General features: G+C 42.6%; 1 protein-coding gene across 1 annotated transcript in view; it reads left to right on the plus strand.

Annotated features, from left to right (window-relative positions):
- The first annotated feature begins 2780 nt into the window (after positions 1-2780).
- LOC120930522 (snake venom metalloproteinase BITM02A-like) overlaps positions 2781-19957 on the plus strand; it is a 55264-nt gene continuing 38087 nt past the window's right edge. The window contains exons 1-2 of the mRNA XM_040341700.1: positions 2781-3026; positions 16368-16559. Coding sequence (XP_040197634.1) covers positions 2781-3026; positions 16368-16559 — 438 coding nt within the window. The remainder of the gene's footprint in view (positions 3027-16367; positions 16560-19957) is intronic.

Consider the following 19957-nt stretch of genomic DNA (forward strand, 5'->3'; position numbering starts at 1 on the left):
GGCTGGCCAGAGCCAGAAGGGTGGTTGAGAATACCTTTGGCATCATGGCCAGCCGATTCCGTTTATTTCAGACAGCAATAAACATGGCTGAATATAAATGGAACCATATCATCCTATGTTGCTGTATATTACATAATTATCTTAAGAGACATTCTTCCACCTACTTAACACTAGTGCCTGATGAGGCCATTGATGTTGCTCCTGTGGCGGCCCGTGAGGCTAGCCATACAGGCTTGGCCCCCCAAAGCGCTCGTGCTGTGCGACAAACATATGTTGAATATTTTATGGGGAGGGGGGCCATTCCAATGCCAGATCTTGGCTGAATAAAATCTTATTTTCTGCAAGAAACAGTCTGTTATTTTTATTTATTTTAGTAATTTCTAATTTGTGTTTATTGTATCTTTCTCCTAGGTTATCATAGTGCCATGTTTTTTTTTTCTGCACTAAATACCCATCATTGTCAATGTAAACACCACAAATCGAGATTAGTTATTTTAGGCAGCATTGATATAATAACAAGCCACACATTGTTGAGTATCCAAATATCTTTATTTTTTAAGATATATAAAATCAGTTTTTTTATTTATTTTTTATTTACACATAAAATCGTTTTTTTTATTTTTTTTTATTATTTTTTAATTTACACATAAAATCAGGTTTTTTATTTTTTTTTATTTTTTTTTTATTTACACATAAAATCAATTTTTTTTGGAAAATTTACACATAAAATCAGTTTTTTTTTATTATTTTTTTGTAAATTAACACATAAAATCAGATTTTTTTATTTTTTTTATTTTGAAAATTTACACATAAAATCATATATATTTTTTTTCAACAAATTTTAAACCCTCCCCAGAACATCCATCAAATTTTTAAGCTTTCGTTGCACCCTTTTTGTTTTCTCTCTAATCTGCCTTGAAGAGATACGGATATCTTCGATCTCAGCCCTGCAGGACAACACCTTTCCAATCAACAGCTGGGCGCTGTAGGTGTCCAATCCGTCACCAGCACGAATAGCTCCTGAAACTTGGGACCAAACCATGTATTAAAATTATACTGGCCTACATCTATTACCTGAAGCTGTGGTAATAGATGTTTACCTGATGTGGACTTACCTGATGTGGTGGCAGTTTCCACCTCCTCCACATCCCGTGGTGGTGGGGCTTGTGTGGTGTTTTGCTGCTCCTGGCTTGATGCTTGATTGCGCCCTACAAGATTGAAGAAAAGGGAAACATGATTTAAAAAGATTAGAGGCCTGAAAGAGGAATATGAATCACTATTTTTAGTAATTGTGGGACTATTGTTGGTTTTAACAACCCTTCTAAGCTGAACACAGGATTGTAGCCATTCCCAAAGCTCATTAAATTCTCTATCTTTTGTCAAGTTTTCAACATGGAAGCAAACCAAGTATCCACTGGATCACCTCACCTCTGTGTGAAACCCTAAATAGGTTGTTCTTGTGGTCAACAACTGTGCTACTGAGTCCATATGTGTAACCAACTGCTGAGCATACTCTCCTTTTACTGTATATTGTCTTAATTTTGATTAGTAAAATCTAGTTAAGAACACATCTACATTAATTCCACAATTGATCTCACATAAATAAAGCAAGATGTCGCAACTTTCATGTTTGTGGGCACAATTATTGGTCGTAGGAGTCGTCGTTCATTCGATCAGTAATAATAAAAGACGATCTTTTTGTCTGATACAGTGTATAAACTCCCATTTGGCCATGCAAACTAGGCATGATGACATTTCACAAAAAGATCGTCTTTTATTATTTAAGTAATCGAATGAATGACGACTCCTACGACCAATTATTGGGCCCACACACATGAAATACATACAGTATAACCTGAAAGAAAAAGCACATGACGCAAAAAACAAGCCAACAAAATGATTAGACTGGAAAATTATTTACTTCTTCTAATGAGTCTTTTTATCTTCTCCATTTGGTCCGGCTCCCTTAATTTCAGGTCAGACCACCTTTTCCTGAGCTGCTCTTTGGACCTGCGCACCCCAAATTTCTGGTGGAGACTCCTCACCACTTTCTCCACGATATCGGCCTTGACTTTGTTGGGATACCTGTAAGGGCCATGTTTCCCATCGTAGTCCTCCCTCCTTAATATGGCCACCATCTCCACCATCTCCTCAAAGGCCATATTTGAGGCCTTGTACCTCCTTCTCCTGGTTCTTGTGTGTGCTTCCGCCTGGCCTGGCTCCTGGCTAGAGTTTTCCATAGTCTGCATGTCCTCTATGTTGTTCCGCATTAAACGAGAGAGAAGGGGAAAGGACTAGACCGAACGTCAGGGGTGGGGTAACGTGCGGAGCGTCACGCGTGCGCAGTGTATAAAGGGATACCACATGAGTGAAAACGGCGTTCACAGTCTGTGGAAGAAGGCAGAGGTAACGATCGTGTCATACATTTTGGACGTTATTAGTGATCAGTGGATGAGTTTGTGGTCTAGATATGGTGATAAAGCTTATTAGTAGTAGTGGCTTGACTGACATTAGTTTTTTTAATTTAATTTTGACTTGCAGAAATAATGGAGGCCTTCAAAGACCCTGATTTATTCACTGAATTTATCCAAAGATGGGAGGATCTGCCTATACTGTGGCAAACTAAAAACAAACAAAATAAAAACAAAGAGGTCAGGAGGAAAGCACGGGAGACCCTGCTTGAATTTGTAAAGACAAGGGTCCCCAACGCCACAATCACGTCTGTGATCAAAAAAATTAATACCATTAGGGGCACCTACAGGACCCAACGTACACAAGTCATGGCCTCAATGAGATCCGGAGCTGCAGCTGACAGTATCTATAGGCCAAACCTGTGGTACTATGGTCAGCTGCAGTTCCTGGATGACCACATTGAGTCCAGGCCATCCCTGTCTACCCTTCCCCCAAGAGGTCGCTCCGGTCTTCCCTGCAGTCAATCCTCCAGTCTTCCCTGCAGGCAAGAGCAGGCAACCTCTGAGGAAGAGCCAGAGTTCCTGGAGGATCCAGATTGTGACCCATGGAGCCAGGTATTGTATTTTGTAAACAATTTTGGGGATTCAAAGTATAATAATGATGTCAAATTGATGTTACTAGTGTTCAAAATTTAAAAGGATTGAACAAAAAGTGTTGAACATATCAATAGACAGTAGTGGCAAAACATGATGAGGACAAGAATGAAAAATGCAGGGGTCAGAATGATTGTGTGTATTTTTTTGGTACGCCATGAGGGGGATACAGGCATTACACCTGTAAGGGGCCCCGGATGACAACTCCCCTTTTTTGTAAGAATCAATTTTTAAATATATATCTTTTTTTTCCTATTTTTCTATTTTGGGTAAAGGCCCCCCGCTTCTCAATTTCAGGCGGCAGCACCCCCCCTGCTCCAGGGGGGCCATGTCTGAAGCTGTGTAAGGGGCCCCATAATTCAGGATGGCGGCCCTGTGTGTAATATATATTAGCATTCAATTTGCATCTGTCATGATTTTAAAAATGTGTGTGATTTATGAAGACAACAAATAAACGATGTACTTTTTTTTATACACAGACAGAGCAAAGCCAGGATGAGGCAGGCCCCACAGGGAGCCAGGGGGAGGCAGGCCCCACAGGGAGCCAGGGGGAGGCAGGCCCCACTGCAAGACAGGAGGTGGCAGAGCCCACTGGGAGCCAGGAGGAGGCAGGCCCCAGTGGGAGACAGGAGGCACGCCGTCGTGATACCATCTCACGGATTTCTTCTCTCCGCACTCCCGCGAAAAGGGCCAGGAGGCTTCTCTAAATGGAGGAGGAGACCCAGACCCTGATTCACGAGGCAACTGCGGCCCTCCGAGAGCAATCCAGAGAAGAAGAGGGTTTTGCAGCGCTCATCGCTGCCAAGCTCCATAATCTGGAGCGGGGCCAGCGTGTGCGCTGTGAAGCCATCATCTTTAAGGCCATAAGCATGGCCTCACTGGGGCAGCTCGATGAAGACACCGACATTGTGCGGATCGCTCCTCCTGTCCTTGCTGCTCCTCCTGCTCCTAGTCCTGCTCCTGCTCCTCCTCTTCCTGAGCCTGCTCTGGGTCCTATTCCTGGCACAAGCTCGCCTCCAGGAACCCAGCCTCCAAGGACTCGGTCTGCAGGGAAGACTGCAGGGAAGAAGACTACCAAGTCCAAGCGTTGAGATGGTACCCCTATTGGTTTAATTTTTTGGCTCACAGCCTTGCTTGTTTTCTTTGGGGACCCTTGTCGGTACAAATGCAAGCACGCTCTCCAGTGCTGCCTTCCTTGGCTTCTTTGTTTTTATTAAGTTTGTTTTTAGTTTGCCATCAGTCTTTAATTTCTTTTGTTTTGATTATACCAGAATAAATGTTTTTTTGGTTTGCTGACAAAATTTGACCATGTGTTTTTCTTTAAAATAGAAAGATCGGTAGTGAGTAGGCAGAGACATTACTAAAAAGAACATTTTCAAATCAACAAGGGGACACTAACCTCCTTGTGAAAATTAAGTAAATTATAATAAATAATTATGTTGTTGTGGTAACACTCCAAAAAAAAAAAAATGTAAAGCAGTCTAAAATATTATCAAATTAATTACCAAAAAAGTAGAGCTACATTAAAATATTAAAAATATTTTTTTAGATGGAGATCTGGCTAAAAAAAGGAAAATAAATAAATAAACATTAGATAACAATAAATAATAAAGTAAAAAGCTTGTCATAACTATGTAACAATATCAGCAGCAAAAAAGGAGGATTAGTGTAGCATTAAAAAGAAGAAAAGAATGCGCTGCATTTCACAATGCAATAATTTCGAACCTAACGAATGTGCTTACTCCATTCTGAACGGTAGTTTTACCAGAACGAGCGCTCCTGTCTCAGAACTTGCTTCTGAGCATGTGCAGGTTTTTTACGTCGTTTTAGCCCACACATGATAATTTTTTACAACGACATTTTGAAAAACGACATGAAAAAATACAGCATGTTCAAATTTTTTTTTGTCGTTTTTCAAAAGCCAAAAAACGATGTGAAGCCCACACACGATCATTTTAAGTGACGTTTTAAAAAATGTTGTTTTTTTCATGCCGAAAAACGACTGTGTGTACGCGGCATAAGAGGCCTGTTTCCACCATAGGTGCATTAAACTGACCCCAGAATTAAACTTGACGGCATATCTCATAAAGTAATATCAATCACTGGCAAGGTAAATCGCCAATAAAGCTGTGACAAACTCACAATGATCGGGTGAGCAATTCTTGTGACGTCAGAATCTCCTCAGAGTAGCGGGAAATGCCCCTGAGTAGCCTTTTCTAGAGTTCAGGCCCCAAATAGTCACTTCATGCTTCAGTGGCCAATCCCAAAGGAGCCACCTAAATCCCCTGTTTAGGTAGACACCCACAAAGATGCCAAACTTCCAACAGTCAATTATTAGACATTATTGAGACCAAAAAAACCTTACCCCCCAAAAAGGACACAGAGACTACATTAACCTCTTGACCACTGGGCACTTAAACCCCCTTCCTGACCAGACCAATTTTCAGCTTTCGGTGCTCTCACAATTTGAATGACAATTACTCAGTCATACAACATTGTACCCATTTGAAATTTGTGTCCTTTTTTTTCACACAAATAAAGCTTTCTTTTGGTGGGATTTGATCACCTCTGAGTTTTTTATTTTTTGCGCTATAAAAGAAAAACAAAAGAAAAAAATCTAGTTTCTGTCATATTAGCAGGTTATTTCTCACACACAGCATATGCATACCACAAATTACACCCCGAAACACATTCTGCTATTCCTCCCGAGTATGGCGATGCCACATGTGTGAGACTTTTACACAGCGTGGCCACATACAGAGGCCCAACATGCAGGGAGCACCATCAGGCATTCTGGAGCACCCAGGCCAATTCTGACATTTCTCTCCTACATGTAAAAATCATAATTTATTTGCTAGAAAATTACATAGAACCCCAAATCACATGTGTAGCTTGAACACCATTTTCATATGTGGGCGGGACTTACGTATGCGTTCGCTTCTGCATGCGAGCACACGGGGACAGGGGCGCTTTAAAAAAATGGGTATTGCAGAGTATTTGGGTATTGCAGAGTATTGGGGTATTGCAGAGTATCGCGCAGGGTATTGCAGAGTATTGGGGTATTGCAGAGTATGGGGGGTATTGAAGAGTATGGGGGGTATTGCAGAGTATTGGGGTATTGCAGAGTATCGGGCAGGGTATTGCAGAGTATTGGGGTATTGCAGAGTATTGGGGTATTGCAGAGTATCGCGCAGGGTATTGCAGAGTATTGGGGTATTGCAGAGTATTGGGGTATTGCAGAGTATCGCGCAGGGTATTGCAGAGTATTGGGGTATTGCAGAGTATTGGGGTATTGCAGAGTATCGCGCAGGGTATTGCAGAGTATCACGCAGGGTATTGCAGAGTATTGAGGTATTGCAGAGTATCGTGCAGAGTATTGGGGTATTGCAGAGTATTGGGGTATTGCAGAGTATTGGGGTATTGCAGAGTATTGCAGAGTACTGCACATGGATAGCTGGGATGGATGGCTGGATCTGTGACTGCAGTTGTTCCTCCCAGAACAACTCGACCGCGCTGTAGCAGTAAAATGTCTATGGTGCGGTCGGCAAGTGGTTAAGTTGGAAGTAGGGCAAGGCCACAGTTTTATTGAACTTGCTAAACATAACAACCTTAAAAAATGCCACACAACTATGCCAGTCACAGTTAGGCCCCTTTCATACATGCATCCGTTTTCGGATGAAATATGGACATACATGTATTCCTATGGGATAGCGGGTGTCAGCGGATGAATATCTGCTGACACCTGATCTCATCGGTGTCCGCTCTGCTCCGATTCCTCAGATGGAGGAAAATACAATTTTTCCATGCGTCTGCGGATCAGATCGGGTAAACACGGACCATGTTCATTCGATCCCCCCATAGGGGTAAGCAGAGATCTGACAGGGCAGTCCCTGCACTGTGTGCAGGGACCGCCCTGTCATCTGCTGGCTCAGTGGGGATCAACGGAGTGTTTCCCCGCTGAGTAAGCAGATGTTAAAGGTACGAATCCTCACGGGATCCGTACGTCTGAAAGGGCCCTTATGCAGTGAGCAGCCATAACATAAACACAGATAGTAAAAGAGGCCTGTCTCCACCATCAGTGCGAGACAGGCATTAAACTGACCCCAGAATTATACTTGAGGGCATAGCCCATAAAGTAATATCAATCGCTGGCAAGGTAAACCACCACACGCAAGTCAGCGGTACACTGACGAGCGCCCCACCGCAGCCAGCGCCTTCTTCTTGCTTACGCCGGCGTAGGGTGGTCGCACATTTACGCTCGGCGCATATTTACGCTCCCATTGATCAGCCATTCAAATATGCAAATGAGGATAATACGCCGATTCACGAACGTACATGCATCCGACGCAGTGTGCGTAAGGCTATACGTCCGGCGTAAATTTATGCCCCATAAAGGAGGTGTAACTCAGCAGCATCCATGCAAAGGGCTGCACCAGGGAACACAAGCCTGCGTATTTTACGTAGTTTACGCTGGACGTGTGTCTGGCTGGGCGTAGGTTACGTTCACGCCGTAGGCAGTGATCCAACGTATCTTAGGCAGTTGTTCTGACGTGATTCTGAGCATGCGCACAGGGAAACATCCACGGGACGGAGAATGCGCCGTTCGTTATAAGTATCTGTCTGGCGCTCGGCCCATCATTTGCATGGGGTCACGCCTCATTTGCATGGCTCACGCCCACTTCCACCTACGCCGGCTTACGCCTTAGAAACCCAGCGCAGTTTTGGGAGCAATGGCTTTGTGAATTCCATGCTTGCCTCTGCGCTGCGTCGGCGTAGCGCATCTTATTTGCGCTACGGCGGTGTAATGTGCGCCCGCTCTCTGTGAATCCGGGCCTATGTCTTTACTTTGCAGGTGAGTGAGAAGAAAACATTTTGATCAAGGGTTTACTTCCTCTTTAAGCTACCCAAAGGCACCCTCTCTCTCCCCCGTCTTTTACCCTCCTCTCTCTTTTTTTTTTTTTTTGTTAAAATGAAAAACCCCTGTAAACAAAACACTGCTAAATGCTAAAAAAAAATTGCAGTGTTTACAGGCATTTGGCATTTCTGGTGAACATCTGTCCTGAATGCATTTTTTTGCATTCCAAAAAATGCTTCTAAACTCAACTGCCTAGAAATGACTAGAAACGACCCTGTGTACATGTACTGATTAGATAACATAGAAGAGAGTTCAGAGGCAGCTGAAAAAAACATCCAACTGCTCCTAAATGTCCGTTTGCCAGCAGCAGCACTACTGGTAAATGGATGTTTAGGAGCAGTTGGGCATTTTTTTTTTCAGCTGCCCCTGTCGTTTCTAGGCAGTTGAGTTCAGAAAAAAAATTTGTAACGCAAAAAAAAAATGCGTTCAGGACGGATGTTCAGAGGCATTTGAAATGCCAAATGCCTGTAACAGCTTGTAAACGTGTGTAAATGCGTTAACTCGCATTTAGCCGCGTTTTTTGTTTACAGGTGTTTTAAATATTTGGCTATTTGAAAAAAAAATTATATATATATATATATATATATATATATATATATATATATATATATATATATATATTTTTTTTTTTTTTAAATGCTTCAAAACGCAAACACGGCAAAACTGACCTTTTACCGTCGGTTACTATCTGTCATGTTAAATCGTTCAGGAGAGTTTGTAAAAATGTCCCGTGTACATTTATGCCGTGTACACACGGTCGGGGTTTCCGATGAAGAAAGTCAGATGGAATTTTTTCATCGCATATTCTGACCGTGTGTATGCCCCATCGGACTTTTTCCGTCGGAAATTCCGACGGACTTAGAAAGAGAACATGTTCTCTTTTTTCTCGACGGAAATTACATTCGTCTGTATGGAATTCCGACGGAGAAAAAACCCACATGCTCTGAAACATTGAACCTAATTTTTTTAGGCTCGTCATAGTGTTGTACATTACCGCGTTTTTTGATGGTCAGAATTTGGTGTGTCCGTGTGTATGCAAGACAGCTTGAGCGGAATTCTGTCAGGAAAAACCCCATCTCTATTCCGACGGAAAAAACGGTCATGTGTACGCGGCATAAGCCTTATTGTTTATATAAACTTTTCACTTTCACATTTATCCGTGTTTGTAGCACCAAACTTGAAAGAAAAAAAATGCTTTGTACCGGAAACATGATTCTAAGGGGCATAGACACAAAATGTAATTTGTAGTTAATTTGTTCAACATAAAATATCATAAAACATGTAGTTAAACATTTTGTTTTAATGTTTATTAACTCCTTCATTCCCTACCCATTTTAACCATTTGTATATATACAATTTAAAGGTGTTTTAGTTTTTCTGGCAATGAATGAAAGAGTTTGGAAAGAGGGGGGTAGAGAGTTTGGAAAGAGGGGGGTATTTTGTATATTTTTAGTTGGGGGGTGCACCTGGCATCCTCGCCTTGGGTGCCAGAGGTCTCTGTCTTGGCTTTGTGTAGGAACACAGTGTGACTTTGCTTGGGGACAAACGCCCTGTAATATTTAGACAATGAACCTGTTTGCTTATCAGGGTATAAATTACAGAGAATCCCCACTGCTTTCTTCACATCCATTTCCCCACACACATATACACCTATTGTGTGCTCCTACCGCTGTTATGCTAATATCCATAATGTCTCCACTGGTGATGTTCATCCTCCCGGTCATAGGTGAGTTTATCATTTTGTTTAATATTTATAAATAAAAATGAATTCTGGTGTGTCAAGGGTCTATGGAGAGGAAACCAGAGCAAGTTTTAACTATATCGTTGCCAGACACATTGGATTGCTTGCCCTTCCTCTAAGCTTCATACATCAACCCTCTCAGCCATTACTTCTGTAATTGTCATGAAATCTACATAACTCTACGTAACTTAGAGGAACATTTTACTGGCAAACTGGTGTCCCAGGAATACTGCCTTGCAGTACAGCAGAGCATAAAAAAAAGCATTTTAAATATGCTCATAAATGGGCACAATGTACCCATAAATGATGAGAGATGTTTAAATGATAGAAACATTGCTAAGGCTTTCAAAAACATACAAAGAAAGTCCATGTACTCTCATAGGTGACCTCTACAAATTTAAGAATGTATACCACATATACTTTGGCAAATGTATCCCTTCATTTCAGTTTGTTTCCCCTTTGTGTAGGTGTGTGAATTAAGATCATTTTCTATCATGTCTTTATCATGCTTGAAGCTGGGTTCACACTGAAGCACGGAGCGACTTACAGTAGGTGTCCATTGCAGGGCCGGGCTGGTCTACCGGGATAACGGGAAATTTCCCAGTAAGCCACCTGCCTTGGGGGCGCTTTGAACTGTGGCTCAAGCAGGGCCGATCCTGCGTGGCTGCACTGCGCCTAATCGCGGAGGCTTCCGTGCTGCCCTTCCCTCCCTTCTCCTACTTGTGTATGGTACACACACACACAGCAGCGATCTTCCGACTAGCAGGGTCTGAACAGTTTGGCAGTGCTGTAAGAAAATCACGCCTCCTAGATCGGCTTCTGTGATTGACAGAACACTGATCCAATGGGGCATTGAATCAGTGTGTTGTGTGTCACAGGATGCAGGATTTTTTTACAACGGTAAATTGAAATATAAGCTTCATGAGGAGTTTGTGATCCAGATGGGCACTGCATTAGGTGTGCTGCATTAGGTGGGCACTGCACAGGTGTGCTGCATTTGGTGGGCACTGCACAGGTGTGCTGCATTTGGTAGGCACTGCACAGGTATGCTGCATTCGGTGGGAACTGCACATGTGTGCTGCATTCGGTGGGTACTGCACACATGGGCTGCATTTCCTGGGTACTGCACAGGTGGGCATGGACGTCCACTCCATAGGGCAAGGGGGGTTGTTTGCCCCCCCTGGAATCACCAGGGAGAGCCAGGAGCAGGGCCAATCTGGCCCTGGGGCCGTTTTAAGCGGCGACTGCAGCCCTCCCCTCCTTCTGTCCTTCGGCTCTTGTATCATATGTCATGGAGCTGGGTCTGTGTGCAAGGTCTCGCCCCCTAGTTCGGCTCCTCTGATAGTCTTCTAGTGTTCCGCCTATCACACGAGCCGAACTAGGGGGGCGGGACCTTGCACACAGACCCAGCTCCGTGACATACGATACGAGCGCCAGAGGACAGAGGAGGGGAGCGACGTTTTTTTTTTATAGTTTACTAGGCCTGTGCTTTGTTTGTTCCAAAATCTGTTGCCACAGGTAACACTAGACTATTTTCTGATGTATTTTTAGCAAGTCTGGAAATGCAGAGCAACCAAAACACAGAGTTGTAGCCCACGGCATAATTCCTAGTTGTCCCTTATTTAGAGTGCCTGTTCCTCTTCTGGAATCAAATCCATTTATCCCTCATTCCAAAAGGTTCCTCTTTTAGACCTGAAATAAATATACTGTCAATATAGTGTAGTGTTTCAGTCAAGGGAAAGGGGTGCTGTGTAATGTAAAGGGGTCCAGTGATGCAGGGTGCTGTGTAATGTAAAGAGGTCCAGAGCTGTGGGGTGCTGTGTAATGTAAAGGGGTCCAGAGCTGTGAGGTGCTGTGTAATGTAAAGGGGTCCAGAGCTGTGGGGTGCTGTGTAATGTAAAGGGGTCCAGAGGTGCAGTTGTGGAGAGGGGGTACACAGTAGTGACAAAGAGATATTGAAAGATGCAGGGGACAAAGTGGGGTGTTTTTACATTTTAATGTGGGGGGTGGGCGCTTTTAACCCCCACTAGCGGTCGAAAAAAGGGTAAAATGCAACTCTGTATCGCTGCTGCCGAAAAAAAATCAGTGGACGCCCATGCAGGTGGGCTGCATTAGGTGTGTACTGAACAGATGGGTTGCAATAGGTGTGCACTGCACAGGTGGGCTGCATTTTCTGGGCATTGCACATGTGGACTAAATTAGTTGGGTACTGCACAGGTGGGCTGCATTTTCTGGGCATTGCACATGTGGACTAAATTAGGTGGGCACTGCACAGGTGGGCTGCATTAGGTGGGTACAGAACAGGTGGGCTGCATTAGGTGACTACTGCACAGGTGTGCTGCATTAGGTGGGCACTGCACAGGTGGGCTGCATTAGGTGGGCACTGCACAGGTGGGTACTGAACAGGTGGGCTGCATTAGGTGGGCACTGCACAGGTGGGCTACATTCGGTGGGCATTGCACAGGTGGGCTGAATCAGGTGGGCACTGCACAGGTGGGCTGCATTAGGTGATCACTGCACAGATGGACTGCATTTGCTGGGTACTGCACAGGTGGGCTGCATTTGATGGCAACTGATAAGCTGCATTTGATGGGCACTGGTAGGCTGCCTTTAATGGGCACTGGTGAGGCTGCATTGATCTCTTGTACCTGGGGGGAGTTCAGTATCAGTGCCGCCAAGCCAGTTTGAGGGGGGTCACTGATGTAAGGGGGGAGTGAATACAATAATGTAAAGGGGCACCGATATAAAGGTTTCCCCCTTAAATCAGTAACCCCCCCCTTACCTTGGTGTATTCTTTCTGTGGAAAGTGGTCTCTGGTCACCAGAGCCCCCCCCCCCCCCCCACCCACATTTCCAGAGTCCCTGGGGTCCCCCTTGATGATTGCTACACTTTTTCATTACTTTTAACTGGAATTTGCTCTTATATATGTACATATAAATATGAATCCCTATGTGCTTTCATATCTGTCTTATCTATATATAATACATTCTTCAAGTGTGCTTTAAAATGCATGTTTTTTCCTTTTTATGAATAATAAAATAATGATGTTATGATTTTGTTCCCAGTCTGGCCCTGGTCTGGTGCATATCTGTTCACCGCTTCAGGTCTGAGTTCAGCCCAAATTTTGGGCTGAATTTGGACCTGAAATGGACCAAAAGACATACAGGACCCCTGTGCAATTTGCTCTGGACCAGTTCCGGAGATGTGTGAGCCGGCTCCATAGAGAGCCGGTCACAATCTCCTGCCATGCAAATTGGATGCAGAGAAACCTGCATCCAATTTGCAATAGTGTGAACCCAGCCTCAAAGTTTTGAGCATGACAAACGGGAATGAATTGTTCTGTCGTGGAACTAAAAGTGTAGTTATACCAATCGATTTAAAGCTGAATTTCAGGAATTCAATCACTTTGTAAGAAGTTCAGGCACACAGGCCTGACATCTCCTGTGCTTATCTCTATTATTTACATTTGACAGGTTCATTGCTCTACTGGGAGACACTTCAGGGATCTGAGAGGAGAGAAACAAACACCTATGCACGCATCTCCCCTCTGCTGCCCATTGACAGAAGCCTTTGTATTTTGTGAATATGTTCACATTATACCAAAGCTTCTGTGACTGGTTGGGAGGAGGAGAGGGGTGGGCACAGCAGTTTCAGCGACTCCCCTGTTCAAGATGTGGAGCTCAGAAGGATCAATGTCACTTTCCCGGACCTACAGCGATAGCTGTCTCCTGGGAGAACTATAAAGTTGTTATAAATAACAGAGCTAAGCCCAGGAGGTGCCATGCACCTTGCTGGACTTAAATGATAGGGGGTTACTTACAAAAGGCAAATCCACTATGCACTACAAGTGCACTTTCAGTGTAATTTCAAGTGCACTTTGCAATTGTAGTGCAAAGTTGATTTGCCTTTCTCAAATAACCCCCATAGTGTGCCTTCATTTTTATTTATTTATTTACAAATTCTTCTAACTCAGCTTTAATGTTCCTAAAATCAGCTATGATGATCATATCCCTAACTGACTTCTCTTTCCTGAATGATTGTAAGGGGGGAAGGGAGGGTGTTGCAATACCAGGATAAATATCCTTTAGGAATTTCCAATGTTTTTTGATCATGTTAAAATTTGAGGTGAAGCTGAATGAAACTTAGAAAAAATAATAATATATATATATTACACGCACACACATCTACATACATTTGACTGCTTAATTGAAGAGTATGTTTACACAAATCTTTATTTTTTTCAACTCTTTTATTAAATCAGTTGTATTTTCTGAAGTAGATATTAGTTTTTAATACAGTTGCATCGTTTTTATGAATTTGCCAGGTAAAAAAAAAATGCCAAGAATTATTTGGTTTCCGGTCAACTTTTGACATTTGCCATGTTAATTCCTTCTTAGCAGTCAATAATAAATGGGATCCTGCGCAACGTATCACACAGATGAAATAAAGGTATCACAATGGAGACCAAACTAAAATAGTGAGTGATTAATAAATAAATAAATAATATAAATATTATAATATAAATATTAATACAAGAGCTGGCAAGCTCAGTGATGAATGAGTCCAATATAAAGTGCAATAAGATCACTCAAAAGTTAATACAAATATAGATAATAATAAAGTGAAAAAAATTGTGCAAAAAAGTGCAAAAATAAGTCCCAAAATAAATGACATAAATGGTGCTGTCAGAATGGGAACGCTGAATATCCGCTCAGTAACTGCTAATACTTGACAGATGATAAACGTATCCCTTAATGGGCTCACAGGGCTCTTACCTCCAGGCCAATAGTAAAAGGGCATCAAATGTACACCACACTGGCAGCCTTCTATGGATAGTCCCAGCAGCTCCTTCCTGTGGACTGGCAAACCTTTTCCTTAACAAATCCAGCAGTGCTCAGACCCAAATGAATAGGAGAAAGAACAAAAGAGGAGGGACTCCAATAGTAAAGTACCGTAGGCTCAGGTGGTAATTTTAATGTAGAAAAACCTGCGCTTACATTCAAAAAACTAAAACTGTGCAGCAAAGATAAAAAACGAGCAGAGTCCACAGCGCCGGCTTACGTCACTCCAGGTGGACGGACATACACCTGGAGTGACGTAAGCCGGCGCTGTGGACGCCGCTCGTTTTTTATCTTTGCTGCACAGTTTTAGTTTTTTGAATGTAAGCGCAGGTTTTTCTACATTAAAATTACCACCTAAGCCTACGGTACTTTATTATTGGAGTCCCTCCTCTTTTGTTCTTTCTCCTATTCATTTGGGTCTGAGCCAGGGCTGGACTGGGACAAAAATGTGGCCCTGGACTTCATCCAGACTGGCCCACTTTGACAGGTTTCTCCCATGGAGGCCGGACAACCCCCGCACCCCCCTTCCCCGTCCACCCAAGCCCCCTCTCCCCCTTCACTAGCTGTTCTACTTTATTAAAGTAGAACGGCTGGTAATGGTACTCTTATAGGCAGTACCAGTGGGGAAGCTAGACATTATTTCCCCCGGGGCAAAGAATCAGTTTGGTGCCCCCCCCCCCCCCCTTATGGGACAGGCATTAGGGATTAGGCAGAAGTGAGAAAACCCCAGGCCATAGCTGTTGAGTCCGCTGTCTGTCCCCTCCCCCATGCTCCCCTATCGTCCCCCCTGCTCCTCTGGTCCTCCTCCTGCTTCTTTGCTCCCCCCAGGTGAGCGTTGTGGGAAGGGAGAGACAGAGGAGCGGAGGGGGGTGGCAGTCCGCTGTCACTGAAGCCGGCCCACTGAGCCATCGGCCCACCGGGAAACTCCCTGTAGTCCCAATGGCCAGTCCATCCCTGGTCTGAGCACTGCTGGATTTGTTAAGGAAAAGGTTTGCCAGTCCACAGGAAGGAGCTGCTGGGACTATCCATAGAAGGCTGCCAGTGTGGTGTACATTTGATGCCCTTTTACTATTGGCCTGGAGGTAAGAGTCCTGTGAGCCCATTAAGGGATACGTTTATCATCTGTCAAGTATTAGCAGTTACTGAGCCTATTCAGCGTTCCCATTCTGACAGCACCATTAATGTCATTTATTTTGGGACTTATTTTTGCACTTTTTTGCACAATTTTTTTCACTTTATTATTATCTATATTTGTATTCACTTTTGAGTGATCTTATTGCACTTTATATTGGACTCATTCATCACTGAGCTTACCAGCTCTTGAATTAATATTTATATTATAATATTTATATTATTTATTTATTCATTAATCACTCACTATTTTAGTTTGGTCTCCATTGTGATACCTTTATTTCATCTGTGTGATACGTTGCGCAGGATGCCATTTATTATTGATTTCTGTTTGGTGTTATGTAAACATTATTAGGTTTTGCTGCACTGTATTTATTGTAGTTGAGGTTAATACACTTATTAAGGATCCGTATTAGCGCAAAAGCACTTGTCACTTTATTCCTTCTTAGCAGTGTAGCTAATATTAGTGACTCTGGTAGTGGTTAAAAAAAAATAGAAAACAACTTCCACACATAATATAGTATTTTATTATCTTTTATTTTCAATCAGAGAGAAATATAAATGTCTTCAGCCTTTTTCTAAGCTACATCATTAATATTTATTTTGTATTCCTTCTCGTCTCCGTTTCCATATGCAAAATCATTTTTTGTCTCACTGAATGTTTTTTTTTATAGTACAATAAAATAAACAATAATATCAATAATAGCAATAGTAGTAATTATTACAGTTTTAATAATAATAAAAAGGTTAATATGATCACTTATCATTTGAACTCAGTTCCAGGTCTATATGCGCTGCCTACAGGACAGAAATACAAGGTTGTCATTCCACAGCAAATCCATGCACTGTACAAAAGTGATGCTCAGGTAAAACTATGATAAACGCGTGATAAAAATTATGATATCTATATGTACACATGTTTGTATACAATCAATGGGTACCCATGGGCACAAGAGACAGGAGTGAAGTGAAAGCCACATGCCACCTTTGGAAGGCACCACTTGATGCACCAATGGGGGTTATTTACAAAAGGCAAATCCACTTGGCACTACAAGTGCAAACTAGAAGTGCAAAGTGCACTTGAAATTGCACTGAAAGTGCACTTGGTCGTTCAGTCACTGTAGACCTGAGGGGGACATGCAAGGAAAATAAAAAACAGCATTTTAGCTTGCACATGATTGCATAATAAAATCAGAAGAGCTTCCCCTCATTTCAGATTTGCCCCTCGGATTTACAGTGACTGCACTTCCAAGTGCACTTTCAGTGCAATTTCAAGTGCACTTTGCACTTCTAGTTTGCACTTGTAGTGCCAAGTGGATTTGCCTTTCGTAAATAACCCCCATTGTCACCATATCCTATGAAAGAAAGTGGCGACAAAACATTTTAGCAAATCTTCTGACAGCTATTTAAACAGTAGTAATTTTACTCTAGCTTCCTCCTCTAATGTCATACTCAAACAAATTGTGATTGAGTGTGATTTTCTGTATATCCCCTTTATGACCGCCTAACACATACTGTATATGCAAGAAAATTAGCTTTACCGCTCACATGCCCCAAATATGTGTCACTTGGCAGCTGATGTTTATGTGCTAAGAGTGCGATCACTGCACGCTCTCAGCACAAAGCCCGAGCTGTAAAAGATAGCACTTGGCAAGGAAAAAAGATCAGTAGCCATTGGGACCGGCTTCTAAACATGTGACCACTGTGACAGTGGTCACATGATCACCGATCCTTTCTGCCTGCCTTGTCCTGGGTGGACAAAAAGGGGTATAATAGCAGGGACAGAATGAGTGCCTGCCTGAGGCCCCAAGCTGTAGATCAGCCTTTCTCAACCCTTTCAACAAGAAAGAACCCCTAGAATAACTTTCAAGGCTTATGCTTCCCTTTTAATCATTACAATATTTACTTTTTACTGTACATTAATGTGATGGTCATTGGGAAGAATGTTCCTGACATTGGTTGTCATTGGTAGATTTGAGCAATGACAACGGTACCATTAGCAGTAATCAGTATGGATTCATGAAGAATTGTTCTTGCCAAAACAATCTATTAACCTTCTATGAGGAGGTGAGCTGCCATCTAGATAAAGGAAGGCCTGTAGACGTGGTGTATCTGAATTTTGCAAAAGCATTTGATACAGTTTCCCATAAACGTTTACTGTACAAAGTAAGGTCCTTTGGCATGGACCATAGGGTGAGTACATGGATTGAATACTGGCAATTCAGAGGGTAGTGATACATGGGGAATACTCAGAATGGGCAGGTGGGGTCTCTCGGGGGTTCTGTCCTGGGACCAATTCCTATTTAATTTATTCATAAATGACCTGGAGGATGGGATAAACAGTTCAATCTCTGTATTTGCAGACGATTCTAAGCTAAGTAGGACAATAACTTCTCCGCGGGATGTGGAAACCTTGCAAGAAGATCTGAACATGGCAAATGAGGTTTAATGTGGGAAAATGTAAAATAATGCATTTGGGTGGCAAAAATATGAATGCAATCTACTCCCTGCGGGGAGAACCTCTGGGGGAATCTAGGATGGAAAAGGACCTGGGGTAGATGACAGACTCAGCAATGTCATGCAATGCCAAGCAGCTGCAAGCAAAGCAAACAGAATATTGGCATGCATTAAAAAGGGGATTAACTCCAGAAATAAAATGATAATTCTCCCATGATAAAACTCTGGTCCGGCCGTACCTGGAGTATTCCGTCCAGTTCTGGGCACCAGTCCTCAGGAAGGATGTGCTAGAACTGGAGAGAATCCAAAGAAGGGCAACACAACGAATAAAGGGTCTGGAGGACCTTAGTTATGAGGAAAAGTTACAAGCACTGAACTTGTTCTCTCTGGAGAGGAGACGCTTGAGAGGGGATATGATTTCAATATACAAATACCGTACTGGTGGCCCCCCAATAGTAATAAACCCTTTCCGCATAAGGGAATTTAATAAGACATGCGGCCATTTACTAAAATGAAGAAAAACGGTTTACCCTTAACCCCCCTGCCGGTATTCCCGAGCGTGATTCGGGGTGGATTTTCTGTGGTAAAATCGGTATCCCCGAGTCACGCTCGGGGTAGCTATGCAGAGCCTGCAGCGCGCGCTGGCTTACCTTGTTCCTGGATCCAGCGATGCCACCGCTCTGTGTGAGCGAGCGGGACCTCGCTCGATTCACACAGTGTCCCCGTGTGCCGCCGATCTCCGTTCCCTGCGACGTTACGACGCACGGGGGCGGAGATCGGCGCCAAATTCAAAAAAGTAAACAAACCCTATACATACAGTATACTGTAATCTTAAAGATTACAGTACTGTATGTAAAAAATACACACCCCCTTTGTCCCTAGTGGTCTGCCCAGTGCCCTACATGTTCTTTTATATAATAAAAATGGTTCTTTCTCCCTGCAAACTGTAGATTGTCCCTAGCAACCAAAAGTGTCCCATTATGTCAAAAATGGTTTTAGATCAGCTAGAAAACAGCGATAATAAATTATAATCACTTGCAGAATTGAGCGATAGCGATTTGTGTGGAAATTTGTCATAAAAAAAATAATAATGACAGCAACAATTCTGCAACTGAGCAAATTTCAGTGATTTTAAGTTGATTACATTATTGAATAATTTTTATTAGAATTATATTATTATTTGTTATAATTATTTATAATTATTTATTATATTATAATTTATAATTTTGTTTTAAAAAAAATGTCATACCCGGGATGCCTATTAGACTCTTGTTTTGACAGATTTAAGTGAGTTATTCCTAAGAATTCCAGGCCTACAGTATAAAACGCCAAATTTCCTTGCAAATAATGGTACCGCTTTCAGCACCTTTTTTCTGAAATAATCATACTGCCAGCGAGGTCAAACTGCATTGATCATTTCCAAAAATTATTAGATGAGCACCTGAACGACCACTTTGTACAGGGTTATACAATGAAATCTTGACATAAAATCACACACATAGGTTGGACTTGATGAACTTGTGTCTTTTTTCAACATCCTCAACTATGTAACTATTGAGAAGTACCCCCCAAAGATCATTGGTGTCAGTGGTTACTCAATGCTCAATGAACTCTTAGCAGCCTCTGGATCTGGAGGAACCCTAGGATTCCATGGAACCCTGGTTGAGAAAGGCTGCTTTAGCATGACCAAATGAGATACAATCAATTTCAGCTTTGCAAGCCTTGTTTTTAGAAGGTGATTGGCAATGGCAGCCTTTGCATTGTTCTCACAAAAGATAGAATTTAAGATTAGCAAATGTTCATGTAC

This window comes from Rana temporaria, chromosome 3 (assembly GCF_905171775.1).
Source record: "Rana temporaria chromosome 3, aRanTem1.1, whole genome shotgun sequence".
NCBI classification, from domain to species: Eukaryota; Metazoa; Chordata; class Amphibia; order Anura; family Ranidae; genus Rana; species Rana temporaria.